Below are 21,744 nucleotides of genomic sequence, written 5' to 3'. Positions count from 1 at the left end.
TTTGAGGCAGGGTTTCTTGCTTATGTGTGGACCTGACTTTATAAACTCTGTTGTAAAGAAGGGGCTTCATCTTAAGCCATATGATGAGCTGGTGCTTATCAGCTCTAGAAGCAGAATTTAAGCCGATACCCTAAGAAATCATCAGTTAAGGAGCAGGGCCACAAGCTTTAATGATGTCCAGATGTTGCTGAGAACATCCTGTCCTTGAAGATACCTTGTCAGTTATTGATGGTCCTTTGTTGGTTTTTTTGCGCCCCCAAACTGACCAATGCTTCCAAATACTACCTTACCCTATGCCCTCCTTACCCAATCCCGAGACGGCAGGACACGGACTCTCCTGATACGATGTTTCCTCTTTAAAAGTTTCCCCCTCCCCAGGCTTGTTGCCACACTTTTCTTACCCACCATGCTGCGGTGCTGGAAAGGAGAGGTCCCAACTTGGGTTTGTAAAGACCCTCATGTCCTTTACATCAGAAACTGGGCTCCGTGAATTCATTTGGGAATCAGTAATGTGGGCAGAACATTTAGTGCTGTGTCTGCAAGGTTGGGTGACCCAGGAGCTTCTGGGGATTTTCTGTCCACACCTCATCTTGCTATAGGAGATCTAGGATCGCATATGCCTGTCAGACTGTAGATCTAGGATCACACGTGCCTGTCACTCTGCTTTATCATGTGTGTTTTGGGATGTGAGCTCAGGTTCTCACTGTTGTATGGCGAGTATCTTAACTTCTGACTCATGAGCAGATCCTTCTTGACTTTTCATGAACACAGAACAAGCATCAAAATGTTTTTAATAATTGGACTTTATTTATTCTTTTCAATGAATAGTAAATGTCTCTGTTCCCCAGATGTACACGTTGCCAGTATAAATTACTTTATGGAGATATATACTGACGTATAGAAAATCTTTTTGAGTTCTCACAACATTTTACTAGGGAAGATTTTGTGTCATAGAGAAGAATTCTTTCATGTTTGCTTTTTATTCCTAATTAAACATTTTCCAGTTTGCCTTTAGTGTTTGATCTTTTCAACTTTTTATTTTTAGTAAGTCACAGTTGAAATCCTTGGCAAGCTCATGCAAACCACTTTGGGTGATATATTGTACACTCACAGCAGGGTCTTCCAGACTATCACACTCATGGATAAAAAAAAATAAAAAGAATGAAAGTGATAGGAAGGTTGAATTGGATAATAAAGACAATTGTTGGCCTAGTAGTTTTCACTTTGCATCACCAGAGGGCACTCTTTTCTAGTTCGTGTGTTTGAATGCCAAGCAATCACTGTGTGGTGGTTTGAAAATTTTGAGCCCTCTTGGTGGGGTCTAGGAGTCCTGCTGATGGATCTAGGTTTGGATATTTTGAAAACTGATGATTGGCTTGTTTTTTAACTTTGAATTAACCTTTTGGCCAGGTGTCCTACATGGTGTCATTAGGAAGGGTTCCATAAACAAGCCGATGCTTTAGGCACAGTCTCCTGGGACATCGTGGTTCTCAGTTTCATCTCGTGCTTGCTCCCTAATGCCACAGTCTCTCTGTTCATGTTGAGGTTTCAGATCGAGTGGAGCGGCGGCTTCAGGAAATAGAGAGAGAGATGCGCACAGAACGAGAGCTGGTGGAGCGACGCCAGGACCAGTTGGGACTCGTGTCCTTGAAGCTTCAGGAGGTTTGTAAGAAGTACTTCTTCGAGAATTACATTGTTAATCAGTCATTGCTAAAATGCTTATAGTTCTGGGTGGGATGTAGCTTAGTTGGCAGGACACCACATAAGCTAGGTGTGGTGTTGTTCACCTGAATCCCTGCACTTGGGAGGTGGGGTCGGGCAGAAAAGAAGTGGTCACATGCCTGTCATCTGTAGATCTAGGATGGCACATGGCTGTCATGTGATTTGTCCTGATAGAGAAGTATAGCATCTACTTATAGTTCAGAATGTAGAATGAAGCATTCTGTAGTTTGTTTTGAAAAGTTTTTGTCTTTGAACATATTTTGGTTCCAGTTTCCTCCACAGAGAACAGGAATAATACTCTCTGCCTAATTGCACAGGGGAGAAGATAAATGAGTTAAAGCTAGTGAGGCACTTCCCATCGTCTGGAATCAGCTCAGCAGTGTGAGCCGGAAGTGTAATTGCACTGATTGTTTTGTGGGTGGGGACCAGACACCAGGGAAAGACACACTGTGGCTCATTTTGTAAATAAAATTTTATTGGGTCCCAACCATTCCTGCTCATTCAAATACCATCCTTGTGACACAGTCCAGATTTGAGCTGTGTGACAGAAAATGTCTTGCTTACTATATGGCAGTCCGCATTTTATAGAAATTTGCTTATCTATGACTTAGTTCAGAAGTAGAGGTTAATTCCTCTTTACGTGTTCATTCTTCTTATATTGAAACTTTAGATTTATAATGTTAAAACATAGAACAAAGGGTTTTGTTTAATTCATGTTTTACCAGCCTGACTTTATTATCTTACCTAATGTAGTGTACAGTATTTTATTTTGAAGTGGTTTTGACAAGGCTGCAAGGCTGCAAGTGTAATGTTGGCTTAAGGCCTCTGTGGCTGTGATGAAACACATGACCATATGCACACGGGGAGCAAAGTGTTTATTCCAGCTTGCAGTTCCACATCATACTCCATCACTGAGGGACATCAGAACAGGAACCTCGAGCCAGGCTTCATGGAGAGGAACAGGGTGCTCTACTGTCTTTTTCCTCATGGTTTACTTAGCCTGCCTTCTCTTAGCACCTAGGACCACAAGCCCAGGACTGGCTCCGCCCACAATAAGCTGGACCCTTTTATATCATCAGTCAAGAAAATGCACTACAGGCTTGCCTACAGGCAAATCTTATGGAGGCATTTTTCCAATTGAGAGTCCTCCTTCCCCAGTAACTCTTAACCTGTGTCAGATTGACAAAACCCAGGCAGGACAAATGTACATATATTTACATTAAAGGGCTGTTATAATTAGTTTATATTGTTGGGCCCAAGGTATGCTGCAAGCACAGTTTGAAGTGAAATGGGAAACAATATCTTTCTAGAGACAGGGTTAGATGCTCTAATATGGCAACTAAAGATTCAGGGCCTAATTCATTCTGGCTTCTAAGTTACCATTCACAGGTACAGCCAAAACATCAGGGTATAAACCACACAGAACAAAGCAAATGTCCACCGTGTGTATGGCTCAGGTAGGATTGGCCAATTCAAATCACCTGTACTCAAGGGTACACATACAAATTTTGTAAGGTCAGTCCCGGTCAGAGTCACTACCATTGGCGGGTAGCAGCCATTTGCATTGCATTCCACGTGGGGTGCTCTGTAAAAGCCTGCCACCGAGCCCCTGAAGCCAGCCTAGAGCTTCAGTGTGTGTTCACGTAGCTTTCTTTCTGATTCTAGGAGTCTGTTAATTTCCTGGCTATGATTTGAAAACTTAGTTTTAGTTGGACGTAGCTGGTTTCTGATTGTCCGTCTTGAGCCTGTGCTCCCCTTCAGCAGGCGGCCCTTCTTCCAGTTCTCTCATATTTGGGCTTACCAGCAACTTTTGTTCCTCCTGGCTGTGCTCCATCCTTACTGTAAATATCTGTATTATTTATCTCGTGTGCTTTCTTCTGTAATCCCAGGACAGTGATTGCAGTGATGGGTTTAACACCATAGAGTGCTATGACCGAACAGCAAATCTCATGCAAGTTGGCTAATCACGCTCTTCCTGGGTCCAGGGTTGAAACCCAGGCCGCATAGTGTTGGTTGATTCCTGCAGCACCATTTTTGCTTTTGATTTTGGGGTTTTTGAATTCTGGGCAGGGAACCCTTGTACTGGGTGCTTTTCAGAGCACCACATGAGAAGTCACGTGCTAGTGACAGCTGCGCACTTGACTCAGGTTGCCTGCTTGGCTGCTCCACTCCATCACTGCTATTCCTCATTTCTCATTGTTATGAGGACATTTGAAAAAAAAAATCACATTTTACCCATTAATTGGGGAGGTGTTGTTGGTTTTCTGTGTAACAGTTCTTACTGTAGGTGGTGTCAAATAGTGATCCAGAGCAGCAGCTCTGCCATTGATGGCTGTGTGCGTGGGATCCTGTGGCCGGGATCTTCTGTACCTGCCATCTGTCCGTACCTTTCTGCCGCCCTCACTCTTTCCCTGTCTGTCTTTCTGTCCATCTTAGTGGAGAGTCTCATTTTGTTACTTGGATTATATTTATTCCCTGTCATTGAGGATTATTTTATTGAAATTCCTTTTCAGTATTTAATATATCTACAAAGTATAAAAATGACAAAATCAAGAAAAGCAAAGGATCAAAACAAATCAGGATTTTTATCTCATTTAAAATGCTTTTCCCTAAAAATTTCAAAAATATATGTGGTTACAATTTTTGACCTTGATCAACTGGGGACTTTTTTCAAATATTAGTAGACGCTGCCGATTCAAACTAGGAAAAAAAGATTCTACCCAGAAAGTGTAGTGTAAGCTGAAAGAAAACATTTTCCTTGCTTATAAAAAAATTGCGTTTTTTTCTCCATTTCTCCAAAGCAGGCATGCCCCTGTACCTGGTAATCGCTTAGAGGATGCTTTCTTGAATAATTAGATGGAGCATGTGGGTAGCACCCTCCCTTATTTAATCTTGATTTTTATACATTTGTTCTGAAAGCGAATTGCATCTGGTGAGCATAAGAATAGTACTGAAGTGACAATTGTTCTTTTTTGCAGGAGGAAATTAGAGAAAATTTCCACACTTATTTTCCTCTCTTTGCAGAATGCACAGAATTACAAAGGAAGGGGAGAGGAAGATTGCTTCCCACCCTAGTTCTTGGGAAGCCAAAGCCCGAGTATGTGCGTTGCGATTATCTATTGGCTCAGAGCTGGAGCTGGCTGTGGTGTGGATTGCATCTCTGACAGTACAATAGGGGATCACTTGATAAGAAAACTTTAATTTCATATTTTGTCAGTTTAATGTAAGCAGTGACCTATACGTTTTTAAAAGGTGCTTGTGGCTTATAAACAGCATTGGAAACTGGAAAAGATTAATTTGGGCTTTTTCCTGTTCCCAAGTTAAATCGCTTAGGGTGCTCTGGAAAGGTCATGTTTAAGGAGGAGGCTTTGCTTTCTTTTTCATATTCGAAAATGCTTATGGAAATTCCTGTACTAAATGGTAATAGTCGCTGGTGTGTTTGTGTCTGACTTTGGTGCGTAAGAGCACCTGGACTTTTTAGCCATTACACTCTTTTACCTTTTAAAAATGTATATTTTAAAGAGTGAAAAATTATAACTCTTAAAAGTTGCTAAGAAATTAGGAGAACTCACTAAAAACATCCTGGGGGTTGGAGGTTGAAAGTCATTTTCCACTGGAGCTCCAAGGAGCAGGCCTAATGTACCAGATAGAGGCCAAGCAGTGGTGGCACACACTTTAATCCCAGCATGTGGGAGATAGAGGCAGATGGATCTCTGTGAGTTTAGGGCCACCCTGGGCAACACAAGATTGAATCAGTCTAAAAGAGAAAGAGCTAAGCAGCGGTGGCTCACACCGTTAACCCAGCACTAGGGAGGTGGAGACAGGAGTGATATGACTGGGCAGAGAGAGGAATGTGTGGAGGGAGAAGTCAGGAGCTCAGATGAGTCTGAGGATTCAGTCTGAGAGGCAGTCTGAGGTTTCATAGAGACCAGATGGCCCCTTAGGTCTGAGCATCGATAGAGGTATGAACTCTAGTGGCTGGCCTCTCTGCTTCTCTGATCTTCAGCATTAACTCCTATATCTGACTCTGGGTTTTTATTATTAGACCAATTAGAATTTGTGCTACGTCCAGTGAGGCGAAACCTTGGGAAGAGCAGTTCAGCTTGGGGACACAGGAGGCCCGACTGTCAAGTGTTGAGTCCGTTCTGTGTCACCACTCTTTCCTCACTGGGGAGTCCGCACAGGTTTTTGCACACTTGTTGACTGTGCATTGGTGCTTTTGTAGAGCTCTTGTTTATTTTACTTATGTGAAGTTATTGGACTACTTGAGTTTCCTGAAAGTTTTTTTATAAAGTGGAGAAAGAACTTGTGTTATTTTTCTGTGACTATTAGCTGCCTAAGCATATTGTTTGAGCACTTGTTTTTTCTGCACTAATTGAACACCGTGCCTATTATGTATCAGTTTTCCCCTTTCTCACAATTTGATGTGGGAGTGTCATATATCAATCTGTTGATTTCATTGGTTTAAGCAATAAAGAAACTGCTTGGTCTCATAGGTTAAAACATAGATGGGAGGAGTAAACAGAATAGAATGCTGGGAGGAAGAGGAAGTGAGCTCAGAGACTTGACAGCTCTCCTCTCGGGGGCAGATGCCTCAGAGAGACGCCATGCTCCCCTCGCCTGGCTAGACGCATGCGATGAAGCTCCGACCCAGGATGGACATAGGCCAGAATCTCCCTGGTAAGCCACCTTGTGGGCTACAGCAGATTATTAGAGATGGGCTAGTCCAGGTGCGAGAGTTAGCCTAAAAGAGGCTAGAAAGAAATGGGCCAAGCAGTGATTAAAAGAATACAGTGTCCGTGTAATTATTTCGGGTAAAGCTAGCCTTGCGGGCAGCGGGGTGCTGGGGACGCAGCCCCACTGCTCCTATTACTACAACAATTGATCTGTTTGCCTATTGCTATTCCAGTATCATTCTGTCTTAATCATCATTGCTCTTATTCTGACATTATAAAAAATGAAAATGAAGATCCTTCATTATGTTCTATGAAAAACCCTTTGGCATTTTGATCATAATTATATTAAATATATATACTAATTTGAATGGAAGGTCTTTTATAATGTTTTTCAACAATATTTTGCAAAAATTGTTAATATGAGTTTCCTATGCACCTTAAAATTACTCCTTGATTCCCTAGGATTTTTTTTCTTGGTGGGAATGAGATGCTTCCTTTCATTATATCTAACTGGTTATGTAAAGTTTACAGACGAGTAGCTGGTTTGTAAGTGACTTTTATATTCAGCAGCCTTGAAGGCACGATGGACTGGTTCTTAATTATCCTTTTATCCTCCCCCTAACTCCCAAGTTGGTCTTTTTCTTTGAGTAGAACCTGAGGGGCAACGTGGAATAGAATCACAGCCAGCGTGGGTTGTGACCTTATTCTTCTTGTTGTGTTTCAGAAGTATGTCCTTGTCTAGTATCTGCTCCTAGGTTTGAAACAGCCGCTCATCACATAAACATTTCTCTTTGTTCTTTATTTGACATGAGAATTCTTGATTTCTTATTTTCATTTAAAATCATAATTAGTCATGACAGATGTAGAACGCCTGCTACTTTGTTTTATTTTATGACATTTTCATTTGATTGTTTTTAGTATTGCTGGTGATCAGTAGTTGTTGAGCTTGACTTAAATAGCTGAGAACTTTGTTAATCATATGTTGTATTTACACACTGCTGAATTAATTTGCTGGTTGTAGAAGGAGCTGCGGCTGGCTGCGTTCCTGCCACCCAGCTCCTGGCCACCTGGCTAGCTTATGCCCCGAAATAACAACACACAAACTGTATTCATATAAACACTGCTTGGCCCATTTCTGTTAATGTGTGTAGCACCACAAGGTGCGCTTATCAGGAGCCTACGTCCATCCTGGGTCGGAGCTTCTTCGCGTCTGCCCTGGAGAGGCATAGCATCTGCCTTACTTCCTCTTCCTCCCAGCATTCTGTTCTGTTTATTCTGCCCACCTATGTTCTAATCTATCAGGCCACGCAGTTTCCTTATTAATTAACCAATGAAATCAACAGATTGATATATGACACTCCCACATCAGCTGGTTTTTATAGCATTTTTACATTTACATTTATTGCTGTGATCAGTTCATAGCATTTTCTTTGTGCTACCTTCCCTGATTTTAAGATGCAAGGTTATCTCCATACTTGCCACCCTGCACAGAACTCAACTTCTGATTGATCAATGACCTCAACAGAAGGCTAGGCCACTGAACCTGATAGAAGAGAAAGTGGGACATAGACTTGAACTCATTGGCACAGGAAAAAGCTTTCTGAACAGAATACTTGTTAGCATACTCACTAAGATCAACAACCAATAATTGGGACCTCACTAGACTGAAAAACTTCTGCATAGCAATGACAGCATGACTCAGACAAAGCAACAGGCTACAGAATGGAAAAAGATTTTTTACCAACTACACACCCTATAGTGGGCTAATATTTGAAATATATAAAGAACTTAAAAAATGGACATCAAAAAAGCAAACAACCCAGTTAAAAATGGGGCACAGCTCTAAACAGAGAATTCTCAAAAGAGAAAACTGAGAAATACTTAAATGTTCAGTACTGTTAGTCAGCAGGAAATGGGAATCAAAATTACCTTGATATTTCCTCTTACACCAGTCAGACTGGCCAAGATCAATAAAACAAATGCCATCACATGCTGGCCAGGATGTGGCCGAAGGGAAACACTCATCATTACTGGTGCTAGTGTAAACTTGTACAATCACTATGTACAAGCAATAGTTCCTCAGGAAGTTGGGGATAGATTTACTTCAAGATCTAGCTATATCACTCTTGCACATATACTGGAAGGATATTTCCTTATACTACAGAGACACTTGCTCAGCCTTGTTCATGGCTGTTCTATTCAGAATAGCCAGAAAGTTAAAATAGACTGGATGTCCGTCAGTGAACGAATGGGTAAAGAAAATGTTGTGCCTTTACACAATGGAATATTACTCAGGTAAGTGGATGGAGTTAGAAAAACAAATCAGCCTGAGTGAGGGAACCCAGTGTTTTCTTATATATGGGTGTAATGTCTTTGATAACAGGCTACAATATGTATATCCCCAGAGGTTAGGCAGATAGCAAGTGACTAAGGGAGGTTTGGATTGCCTAAGGAAGAGGAAATAGAAGAGTTATGAATGAACGAGGGTGTGGGTGTGGGTGATGGGCCTGAACAGAGGATCAAATGGGGAGGGGGACCAGCTGAAACTAAGGACCATTTGAGGGGTTGCATGGAAAACTCATATAGTAGAAGCTTCTTAAAATATATACATATATGAAAGAAATCTAAATGAAATCACCAAATAAAGATTTGGAGAGATGGAGCCCCAACTAGACATCTCTTATCCCCAAATGAAGTATCCATAGCTGAGAATGCGTAACATCAATGAGTTGTTGGCTGAGGGGCCTCATAGAAACCCTCAAACAACCTAGGGGATTGCTGTCTACAAACTGATGGTAAGGCCCTGTTGCTGAAGACATTCCTGTATTGTACTCTGAGAAGTTGAGCTGGTGCTTACCTATATATTAGGTAGAGCCTTCCACCCCTACTAACTAGTGTTCCTAATACTGGGATGTACTCTGAATTCTGAAGAGAAACAAACACTAACCCAGCTACTAAACCTACCATCTACAATGGTGACCTGCCTGTCAGATAGGTTGGTGCAATAGTGGTTCAAAGCTTGTTTGGGAATAACCAACCAATATCTGATGGTCTTTAAGGTTTATGCCATGAGATGGAACTCATACCCAACACTGCTCAGAGGACCATGAACCTGAGACTAGATGGGCCACTGATGTAGGGACAACCAAATACTACTGTTCTGCTAAAGAAATGTAGCAAAAAATTTACTCCTAATGACATTCCACTATACTCATAGATCAGTATCTTCCTTAGCCATCATCAGAGAAGCTGCCTCTGCAATAGATGGAAGAAATACAGAGGGCCACAGCTGGAGAGTGTGCAGAGAGTAGAGACCTTGGAACACTCAGTCCTACAAGGTATCTCTTCAAAAAATCTCCTTAGAGGTTCAGAGAACTCTGCAAAAGAAGATGTAGAAAGATTATAAGAGCCAGAAGGGATGGAGGACACCAAGGAAACGAGAATATGTAGACACAACAGGACTGATGAACATATGAACTCAAAGATATTATAACAGTATGCACAGGGCTTGCACAGGTGTAACCTAAATGGGATCCCAGAGCTGAGAGGGGAAGTGGACATAAGCCCCCATCCCTAACTGTGGTAGTTTGAATACAATTGCCCCAATAAGATCCGAGGGAATGGCACTATTCAGAAATGTGGCTCTTTGGAGTGGGTAAGGCTTTGTTGGAGGAGGTGTGTTACTGTGGAGGCAGACTTTGGTGACTCATATATGCTCAAGCTATGCCGAGTATCTCAGTTCATTCCCTGTTGCCTTTCAATCAAGATGTAGAATCTCAGCTCCTTCTCCAGCACCATGTCTGCTGGCATGATGTCATGTCCCACCATGATGATAATGGACCAACCCTCTGAACTGTAAGCCTCCCAATTAAATGTTTTCCTTTGTTAAGAGTTGCTGTAGTCATGGTATCTCTTCACAGCAGTAGAAACCCTAACTAAGACTCTAATTTAGAAACTATCTCCAATTGATAACCACTTGCAAAAAATAAATTAGTTTTGTCCAATGGAGTGTTACTGGGTGTGTAAACCACACTTCATGTCAGGCTCTGTGCCTAGCAGTAGATGGCCAACACAAACTTAGTTTTTGGAGGTTCTTTGTCTCATAATGCTTTGTCAGGACTTTTTTTTTTTTTTTAACTTACAGGTGTTTTGTATGTATATGTTTTCTTTGTCTTTTCCTTTGGTGCTTTTTCCTCTATTATATTTTATTTTACTTTTAAAATTATTATTTAGCTTGATTTCTAAGGAGAGAGAGGAAAAAAATGTGTGTATGCTGGTGGGAGGGAACTTGGTGAAGACCTGGGAGGAAGTAGGGGAGGGGAAAGCCTAATCAAAATATATGAAAAAATGTATTTTCAGTTAAAAAATAGAAAAGAAGCAAGTTACACTGATCTTAGCAAGTAAGTTTGCATATATTTCATCTTTACTGCTCCTGGTTTAATTTGTTTAAGAGAGAGATCCATTTCTTTAATGTTTGTTAGAACTTGAACGTAAAGTCATTTGTTCCTGCTGTTGTTTTGATAGTCACATACTTGGTTTATAGAGCGTATTGATCTAGAAAGCAGTGATAGTCCTTAGCATTATTAGATATGCCCTTTCCTTTTTCATGTACTCTGCTAGAAATATGAATATATATATATATATAGTTTTCTTTTTGAGCAACCTTGTCTATTGTTTCAGCATCTGCTCTCTGACTTTTCTATTAAAAAAAGTTTTTCATTTTATGTTTTATTCTTGCACATTAAATGCTTTTTTTTTTACAAAGTCAAAACTTTAAACTTATCACCAAATGAGCATATGTTGTAACGTACTATTCTCTTTGGATGCTTTCTTTTGAAAGCCTTTGCTCTGTAGACCAGCCTGACTTCGAACTCTCAGAAATTCTCCTGCCTCCCAAGTGCTGGGGTTAAAGGCATGAGCTACCACAGCCCAGCTATGGTTTTTAAACTCTGTTGTTTTTTTTTTTCTAAATTTTATTTTTTGAAATTTAGTGATACTTCCATTTTGACCTTGTTCCATGTTATTTTTGTAAGGACTCCAGAATCCTTACAAAACCATCACCTGATTTTCTGGCTTCCTTGGGCCCAGCATTTTATGTGTGAACCTATACGGGATGTAGATACTTAAGTAGATTCTGTAAGTCTCATTGTCAGTTTTGTTCTAGTCTTTGGTATTTCTGTTCAATATATCAGGCTCAATTTCTCCCTGTGATTTTTGTCAATTTTGGTTTTTCTAGTTGGTATCTGTGGTTTCTTGAGTATTTTAGTCTCCTGGTCAGTTGTTTTTAAAAACTTGCATAGTGATGGGTTGTATTATTATTATTATTATTATTTGTTTTTTTTCGAGACAGGGTTTCTCTGTAGCTTTGGTGCCTGTCCCGGAACTAGCTTTTGTAGGTCAGGCTGGCCTCGAACTCCCAGAGATCCGCCTTCCTCTGCCTCCCGAGTGCTGGGATTAAAGGCGTGCGCCACCATCGCCCGGCTTTATTATTATTATCATCATCATTGTTTTGTTTTTAGGCAGGGTCTCACTGTATAGCCCTGGCTGGCCTGAAACTCGCTATGTAGAATTCACAGAGATCTGCCTTCTAGTTCTTATGCCTCCTGAGTGAGCGCTGGGTGAGTGGGGGTCACCATGCTTGACCCATAGTGAGCTTTCTACTAGTGCTGTCAAGGTTTCTGTATTTGTGAGTGTAATTTTCCCTCTAGTTTAGTCCGTCTGCTCATTTTCTTCATAAGTACCTTGTTACTGGACTTAAACATAGCAACCTCATTAGGTAAGTTTAGCCTTATTTTGGAAATATTGTCATCTATCCTCTTATTCTTGTTACTGTTTTCTATTGGATTGTTTTATACTTTGTATTGACTGTGTAGTTTTAGATTATGTGTCCGCTTTTGATGTATACTGTACATTTTATATATATACTTGTATGTGTGTGTGCGTGTGTGTGTGTGCATGTGTGTGCAGATAGGTATGCCGGCACATGTGTATGTTTGTGGAGGGCAGAGGTCAACCTCAGGTATCATTGGTCACTCTTCACCTTAGGTTTTGAGATAGGATTTCTTTCAGAACTCAGAGCTCACCCGTTCAGGACACAGATCAGTTAGCAAGCTCCAGGAATCCTTGTGTGGTGCCTCCCCTCTAGTTTCAGGCATGTACTGCTGAACTCAGCCTTCTTCTGAGTGTTGTAAGGGACTGAATTTATGTCCTTATGCTTGTGTGAGCACTTAACTGACTGAGCCATCTCGCCAGCCTTATTCTAAAAATTTAAGCACATCTACTTACATATGTCACTCTGCAAAGCTGTCCTAGCCAGAGTGCTTTCTTCTGTTTTATTGGAACATTTTTTTTATTCCAGTTGAGCTTAACATAACTTTATTGCCACCACCAGATAGGACTTTCTACCCTTCCTCTCTCTGTCTCACATGGCCCTCCAGTGTCACAGTGTTGCTTATCATGGCGTATTATTTCTACAGCACTAACACAACCCCTAATTGTTGTTTTCTTACTTCAGCGGCGCTGTGTCTTCTTCCCTAGCATGTCATCTCCTTTGCAGGGACCAGGTTGCTCCTGTCCACCCTGGTCCTGGGACTCGCAGTGCTGGGTCAGCAGTGAAGTACGCAGTGGTGCTGCCAACAGTCTCTGATCAGATGAGTGCAGTTTTGGATGTAAAATCCTTACTGCCCTAACACATTTGGGGAAGATGGTCTCCACGTAAAGGCTTTTCCAGAAACAACAAAGGTGAGCTCTGCTTCCTGGAGCTTTGATACGAGATGGTCCAAAGGGCAGAGCTGGGACTTGCAAGCACACTTAAACACAATTTGATATTATATGAAGAACATTTTCACATAACAGGCCTGACATTAGGTTGAAAACTTAAAGACACTGTCTGAAGCCCCGTGCTCTCCCAAGCATCATGTGCCAATTTAGTATTTAACAGTGTTGAAAAGTTTAGAATGGAGCTACCCCAGATATATGTATGGAGTCTCAGAGTAAGACCTCTTGGACATATTATTTCTGGAAGGGCATTTGGTTCTGAGGTTGTAGATAATATGACACAGAATTGTCTTTTTTATAGTTCAATAAAAGATCCTGAGTGGCTTCCACATTGGAACGCTGTCCAAATAATGCACAGAAAACAGTAGTGAGGTTGATCTGGAATTTGCCTTAAGCTCCTAAGTGCTGGGATTGTTAAGTCTGTGCCCACTATGCTGGGCTTTCAAATATAAAATTAAGGAACTCTGGATGCAGCTCTTTCTTTAATGTTTTTTTTCCTCGAATGTTTCAATTAAAAATTTTCATGTAGTTTGTATTCAGTGTTTCAAATTTGATAAAAATGGTAGGATAACTGCTGTGAAAGAATTATTGTATTTTTTGACCACTAGGCGCCAGTATTGGACCATCAATGATTAACTGGTACGCATTGTTCCTTCAAGTTCTCTGTTTAAGATGGATTCCTTACAGAATATATATCCCAGCTCTTAGTGTTTCTGGAAACTGACATAAGTCTCGCAACTAAAAGCAATATAACTATTTGCCTTTTTAAGTTTAAATTTTAAACTATATTGTTTCCCATTGTTGAAGAATTAAGTGACACCTCGTTTGTGCACGTGGACACCTGCTGGCTCGTTACCGCATCTTTCATGCTCTGCATCCAGGCTTGCCTCCCGCTTTTTCCTCCTTCCTCCCCTTTCTCTAGGAAGAGATCTGGTTAGAAACAGAAAAGCAGAGGCTGTTGTAATGTGAGAATTAATTTATATAGTTCTTATTCCTTTCCACTTTTCCTGTTTCTGAGTACGAATCTTAAAAACACTTATTTTCTAGAGTTTCCTTTTCTTCAAGCCTTTGTTTGATGCTTTTTCTTTCTCTCAGTGGCCTCTTGCCCCCGTTGTTTGTCCACCTCCGCTGGAGTAATTAGTACTGTTAACTTTTCCTTAAGCTAATCTTGATTTTTCTAGATAAGCAGGTATGGTTTATTGCTTACTGCATTTAATTCATTTATATTATTTAGATTCCTGAATTTTTTTTTTGTATACTAAAACAGGTGCTAATTATTGCACAAGAGGGGAGGAACATCTTATTTCTAGAACTCAGTTGTCTTTTTGTGGGGAAGTTTTTGAGCTGTGTTCAGAGCTGTAATGTTCTTGGTTCAGTTGATGACCTAGGATGGCAGGAAGAGCATAGGCTTAGGGCTGTGACCTGAGCCTGAGCTTTCTGCATGCCTCCCTGGCTGCCGTCTGCTCGGATAGGGTCACGCCATACTGCTGTTACCTCGCACAGCCACAAGACCAAGGCCTGCAGCCTCCTTTCCTGTTTTTGCCTCCGTGACCCAAAAACTTCCAGAAGGATTAGGTCTTATCCTCTTATGTTTTTCATCCAAAGAAATAGATCACGCATCTTCTAAAAATGATGGATAATCATCATGATGACAAATAATTGTACGTTTAAGTGTTGAGAACTCTGTTTTTCTGTTGTCTTTGCCGCCTGCCTTTCCCTCATTCTTCACACCTTGTCAACTCTGATTTAAAAATATTCGTGAAAATTGGCGCTTTCTGTACTTGCAATTCCTGTGGACTGCTGTCTCTGCTGTCGTCTTCTGCTTATGCAAGCAGAGTAGCCCTTGACCCCAGGTCTCATTTCTGTGTCACCTGCCTGACGATCAAGTAATGTCACATTCTTCTATCGTCACAGTTCGAACAAATCTAAAAGTCTTCCACTAATAGCCCCTGGGACCTGGTCCCTGATTTCTTCTCACTGCAGTTTTCTGTCATTCTCGCTCCTGTTAACCGTAGGCCAGTTACGGTGACCTTGGGCCATCAAAATGGCTTAGTGGTACAGGAGCTTGGTGCACAGGGGGATTACCTGAGCTTGATCCCCTGAACTTAAATAGTGGAAGCAGAGAATAGATTTTGCAAGTTGTTCTCTGATGTCCAAGCATGTACTATGACCCTGTACTCATAGGAAATACAGATGCACCTCTGTTATACTGGCCTTCTTGCCATCCTGTGGGCACGCTCTGTACTTCCTGCATTTGGATATTTGTGCTTCCTGTTTTCAGAGGCAGGTTGATTTCTGAAACAGCTGCCTGCCATGTGCCCTCCTGGTCTTTAGAACTCCAGTTCAGAAAACCTTTATTAACTATCAAAGAAAGAGGCCCTCCTTCCCTTCTGAGTTTGTTACATTTATTTCTCTTTTCTTTAGCAATATCTTCCATTATCGGTTATCTGTCTGTCCCCTAACCAGGACATAGCCCTTGAAGGTGAGCCCTTCATAGCTCGTGGCTCTGTACGAGAGCCTGAGAAATAGTAAGACCATGCTAGGTGTTTGCTGAATGCATGGCAGAAAGAATGGTGCTGTAGCCTGCATCCTCACAATACTGCCTAGTCAGATGTTCATTTGGCGAGCGCTGCTGTGTGCTATGTGCCAGGTACCGTGCTGGCAGCGGTGGGTTTCTGGTTACCTAAGAGGCTGTCTTGCCTTTGGGGACTCTTCATAGGTACTGTAAGGCAATACTTCCAGATATGCATGGACTCTAGAAAACACTGGAGTAGGAATGTTACCCTTTTAGGCCCTTCATGGGCAAGTTTGTGCTTGAGAGGCCATAGTTTTGCTGAGGCTTAGTGTTTTCCGGTCAGTAGGGAAATGTTTTTATGAGTGTGATTTTTCCCTCTCTGCTTACTTGCTAACACGTCGAGCGCTTTCTCAATCCGTGGCTGAAGTACTTAAACTCTGACTGACATGCTTTTGGTTCACACCACTGCTCTTTCTCTTATCATTTTACATCATGTTAATTGATTTTCTTGCTCGTCTGTGTTTGTTATGTATGGATTTTATTATTATTATTTTTGGCAAAGAGGCAGCAAATGCTGGTCTTTGAAAAGGACATGAGACTCATCCATATCTGTATGCTGATGAAAAGGGTGGAAAATAGTGATCAGCTATTATGGGGTTTGCTTTGCAAAGGGGTTTGAACACCCTATGTGCAGCTTGTAAGATGCCGTTCCATGATATGTTTGTTCTTTAGGCTTCGTCCTTAGGTTTTTCTTGGTTTCCCCCTGTGTCCCATCTCTTTGTTCAACCTGTTGACTCTTCTGGATTTTGATTGTGTCTGATGACACTAAAACCATTCTAACATTTTTTTTTTCAGTGTAAAACAGTTACCCCAGAGTTTTTGGGAACAAAACTGGAAATGATTTTGAAAACTCTGGAATCAACTTGGTAATGAGTTTTTATTTCCATCCAGGGAAGCTTAGTGGTTCAGAAACATCCATAGACAGTCTTTCAAGGCACTCGAGCTCTGGGAAATGCTGTCTATATTAAAATGTTCCACTGATACAGACCTAGTATTTAATAATGGTGAGACACAAGTTGAAGTTAGAACCTCTTGTGCAGCATAGAAGCAGCACTGTGCTCCCTGTTACCACTGTTAACTTTTGGATTACTTAGAAAGATTAGAAAGGCCATTGCACTTTGCTGAGATGGTGTCTGCTGTAAGCTGTCCCAAATACCCATCACCTCTTTTTTATGTAAGCCATACTTATGTCCAGTCTTCTTGACTTCCAGTTTTTGGTTTTTGTTTTGTTTTGGATTCTGCGATCTGTTTTATTCCATTGTAACCCAGAGCACGTTTTGATTTTTTAAAATTTATTTATTTATTAAAGATTTCTGTCTCTTCCCCGCGTTTTGTTTCTGAGACAGGGTTTCTCTGTGTAACCCTGGCATCCTGGAACTCACTCTGCCTGCCTCCCATGTTTAAGGATTAAAGGCATGTGCCACCCCTGCCAGCTAACTTTTCACTTTTTTTAAAAAAAATTATGTAATCTATTAGTTATTAAATGCTTGCAGTGCACTTTCTGCACCCCCTGCTTCCTCATTTCAACTGCCTTTCTCTACAATTCTATAGACTGTATTAGTTTATACTTTTTAAGTAGTTTGGAAAGTATGCATATGTGTGTGTGTGTGTGTGTGTATGTGTGTATGTGCGTGTTTAGAAATTCTTCTAAGGTGGATTAGTTTTCTTGTAGCTTCCTCCTTCCTACTCTGTTGTGTGTGTGTGTGTGTGTATGTGTGTATGTGCGTGTTTAGAAATTCTTCTAAGGTGGATTAGTTTTCTTGTAGCTTCCTCCTTCCTACTCTGTTAGGAATTACTGTTTTATAGGATCTGATCACTCTTCTGATTATTCATATCTTTAGGATTTTGAAGCATTTCAATTCTCTTTATTATGGCCTCACTCTTTACCTTAAGCGACCTTTTCTTTCAGCATATGTAGATATTCTGGTAATGTCGTCCCCCCCCCCCCCCCCGCCAGCCCCGATTTTGTGTTGAAAGTTAACGTTATGGATGCTCACTCTTACTGCTACCGTGAGTTTGGTTCAGGGCTGAAATGCTTTGTGCTCATACCACGTATTACTAGATCTCACTGTACTGGTTAAATCCTGTGGTTTTTGCTATTGGCTCCTATTCCCTCCTGCCTCCCTTTTCATTATAAATTATATTAAACAAGGCTAGCAGGAGTCTGTGTCCCTTTGTGCAGAATCATACGTGGATAAGTGTTCAGTGTTGCTGACTTTGTGATGATGAAAATGGCTTTTGCCCTTGTTGACTGAACAACTGCCTGACCATAGCCTGTGATTTTCTGTGTAAGCAGGCTTTGTGAAATCTCTGTATTATGCTTTTCTTAAAGAGGGGCATTGTTTCTGTCTACATCTTTCAGTGAATTTTTGCTAGGCCATCTGTTTATAAAATCCTTTCCCATCATTATCAATTAATATTTATTGGGCAACTACTGAGTGCATAATATTGTGCAAACAAAAAGTGCTGCAGATAGCTTTATTCATCCACTTGATTCTCTTTTATTTTTATTAGAAAGTAGTAAAAACCAAAAATCCCCAAGCCGAAAGGAATAAAATAACATTCTCTAACTCTGAACAATGAAAGATGTCGTATGTTTACAGGCTTTTCTGTTCAAAGGCAGATAAATCTTGAGACGTTCTAATCTAAATTTCCACAATCATCTCTGATCTCCTGTTTGTCAACAGCTCTGGCTCAGAGGTCCTGCCCAGAGTCCAAGTACCACATCGCTCTGGGTTTCTAAGAAAACCACCAGTCTTTTGTTGAGAGGAAACTCACCAGATGAAAACAGACCCTTTGCTAAGAGCCTTTTGCCTTTTGATTCTGAAGGAAATCCTGGAAAGTCCACTTATAGGGCTCACATTTAACTCTCCTTGCAAGTTTTTTATTAAGTAAAAGATTGCATAAAAATACAATCTGTTCCAGTAAAAGCAGTGGCCTTTCAGGGAATAATGCTTATTACCACTGTTGTTTTTGAATTAAAGACATTAAAAGACTTACATGACATTTCAGCACACCAACTTCTTAAGCAGTAATCAAGCATTTTATTTATTTATTTATTTGTATTTTTTAGATTGGCAAATTTAGAAACATTTGAAGGCAGAAGTCCCACCTCTGGTCAGGAGGGTTTTCAGTGTTGGATTATTTTCATAGTCATGGTAGTGAAGTTCTGCTGACTCACCGGGTTTCTGGCCTCGTCTTCCATGTGGCCTTTGGCTAAGGTTTAGGGGTAAAGGTTATGGCTGTGGGGCACAGCAAAGTAAACTGGCACTTATAGTGTTTGAACCCATAACCTTTTGGCCTCATTGGCTGCAGGTGTCACAAACAGTGACCGACTCCACTAATGCATTCTGCCTAGGGCTGAGAGGTGTCTTAAGTTTCCTTAGAGAAAGTGGGTGAGAGTGAGTTCTGCTGTGTTCTGCTACTGTGTTCCCCTGAGAGCTCTCGGTTCCCCAGCACAGTAAGCCCCTCACCATGAGAGAAGAGATAAACAGATGCCGCCGAGACCTGTGCCTAGAAAAAACTTAGGGCTCTGTGTTTGAAAGTCTTAGATATCTTTCAGGCTAAGGATTATAATTACTATCAGGTGATGCCTTTCTTCCAACGGCTTCCACTTAACCACGTGAACTAGTGCCGGCCATGACCATTAAAAGCCAAGAATACTGTGCCTTATCACTCACGTCCTTGCCACTCACATCAGGCAGGCCCACAGGTAAACAATCCTGGAACTAACTCTTGTAGACCAGGCTGGCCTCCAACTCACAGAGATCCGCCTGCCTCTGCCTCCCAGGTGCTGAGGGTAAAGGCGTGCGCCACTGCCAGCAGCTCTCAGGACTTCCGGCACTCATCCTTCACATTGGTGGCTCACAGATGACAAGGGTGTCACTGTGGCAAGCACACTGGATTCCTTGGAATTTCCCTCAGGCAGTTCCTCTTAACTTAGCAGGCAGGGATTGTGTTTGCTTTAGTCATAGCTTTAAATGCAGAATTTTCTTTCCTTGTTCATGGCTATAAAATAAATTGCTTTTTAACAATTTTAGCAAAAACTACCTAGCTCATTTTGAGTCAGAAACTGTTTGTTTAGGGATGTCGAATATGATTGTATTGTTTTTCGTCTTGAAAGAAACTGTTTTTTTGGGGCATTGGTTTTTGTTGGCACAGAGGATCTTCAACTGGATGGACTTAAAGGCTAAGATTTTCCATGATTTGAACTAGTTCTCATGGGAAGCAATCTCTGACTGGATTTAGGAAAAAACAGCGTTTGGAAATTCGTGGAACTCGATGAACTAAAGTCTCCATTAATTTAAGCAAGGAGCACTTGTTCTCAGCAACACTGTCTTGCTGTGCTGCACTGCCTCTCTTCCACTGTGCCTCAGTCTCTTTGTTCTGTGCTTTGGAGTTGTATTTAGGTTTTTTCAGAGAATTTCAGAGCCAGCCACCAGGTCTCCTTCTTAAAAAAATTCAGTCTTTATCATAATGTTTCATAAATTCTCTCTCCTTAATAGAATTTCTTTTTGTCTGGCTAAAAAAATGTCCTGAAACATGTTGTTGACATTTATAATATACAGAAATGTCAACTTCTAACTTGAATTTATGTATCATGTTGTATAATTTGGGTTATAATTCTATTATGTTCTGGAAAGATTAAGCTATTTGTTCTCTGACTTTAATTTCATATTTACATGAATTTAATATATAATAAAGGAAAAGCAGCTCTTTTCTATTTCTCAGTGACATATGTTTATTGTTATTGAAAGAAAAGTTTGACCTGACAATTTGACCTGACAGTTTGTCCTGACGGTTTGTCCCGTCAATATGATGATTCTGACTCATGTTTGAAATGAGTGTAGCGTTTTTTCTTTTGTTCTTGGATTTGTGGGTTTATGAGTGAATCATTCCCATGTTCTTGCCTGTGGCCCGAGGTATGGATCGTCGCACTGCTGAGGATGACTCAGGACAAGCGATGTTCATGGCTTTCTCTGAGAATCTCAGTGGCCCGGCCCATGGGGGAGTTAGCATGCAATCTCTACCTAAGGATCTAGTGTATTATTATAACCAGCTTTGCTGGTCCATTTGCAGCAGACTCAAGGAGCTTGTAATTTCTGTTTGTTCCACATCTTTGAGTGTGTCATGTATTAGAGCTACTTGGTAGACATGTTTATTGTGAAAGATGCAGGGGTTTGTGCGCACATTTTCTATGCCCCTTTTTCTCCACTCACTAAAGGGAAAGCCAGATTCTTGGTAAATACATAGCAGTAAGTGTTTAGAATCATCGGCCTTTAAAGGACTGTAATAGTTCAGTATTTAATGTGTTCTTCCTTTTAATGGAAATACTCAAGGAAAAAAGAGAAACTGTTGTTATTAAAGATTTAGATGTGCCCCAAGGGCCCTCTATTAAGGCTCTGTGGTATCCCTGTGATCTTAAGATTCTAAAAGACAATATGAATTCTGGAACAGGGGATGCTGCAGCTTTATGGCTAAGTCGCTCTAAGAAAACCGAGCTTAAAAGGGCAGAGCAACACAGTTACAGACACTCATCGGCATGCAATGTTTTCTCTTCTTTATAACTGCATCTTACCAAGTGTTTTAACGTAATTCTGAGTTGCCTGGTCTGAGATAAATAGATACAGAATCTGGTTTGGGCTTAGAGGAAGTAGATGAGTTAACACTCATGGTTAATGCTTAAAGAAATGACTCATAATTTTGATTTATTCATTTGTAAAATGTTTCTCGTTTAGTGTTAACCTGTTTTCAGAAGTTGAAGTTGTTCAATACGGACTAAACGGTACAGATTTTCCTGTGTCTTTCGGCTCCATAAAGTAGAGTAATGGCTTTAGTATTCCAGGCTTGAACGTGCACCTGTGCTGCTGTGTCTGCTGCCTTGTGCCGCTGCCGTGGAAGCCATGATGATGTTTGGACGCGGCTGCATTTCTCCTTCCCCCACACTTACTTTATTTTAGTTTTTCAAACAGTCTTTTTTTTTATTTTGCATAC

The 21,744-nt window shown here is 40.9% G+C and overlaps 1 protein-coding gene across 1 annotated transcript in view; it reads left to right on the top strand.

The window, feature by feature from the left end:
- Positions 1–21,744, top strand: part of Cep128 (centrosomal protein 128) — a 367,524-nt gene that overhangs the window by 55,767 nt on the left and 290,013 nt on the right. The window contains exon 9 of the mRNA XM_013346846.1: positions 1,546–1,662. Coding sequence (XP_013202300.1) covers positions 1,546–1,662 — 117 coding nt within the window. The remainder of the gene's footprint in view (positions 1–1,545; positions 1,663–21,744) is intronic.

Source organism: Microtus ochrogaster, chromosome 1 (assembly GCF_000317375.1).
Source record: "Microtus ochrogaster isolate Prairie Vole_2 chromosome 1, MicOch1.0, whole genome shotgun sequence".
In the NCBI taxonomy this organism is placed as follows: domain Eukaryota; kingdom Metazoa; phylum Chordata; class Mammalia; order Rodentia; family Cricetidae; genus Microtus; species Microtus ochrogaster.
The sequence above is the reverse complement of the archived record's forward strand: the minus strand, read 5'-3'. Positions and strand labels throughout refer to the sequence as shown.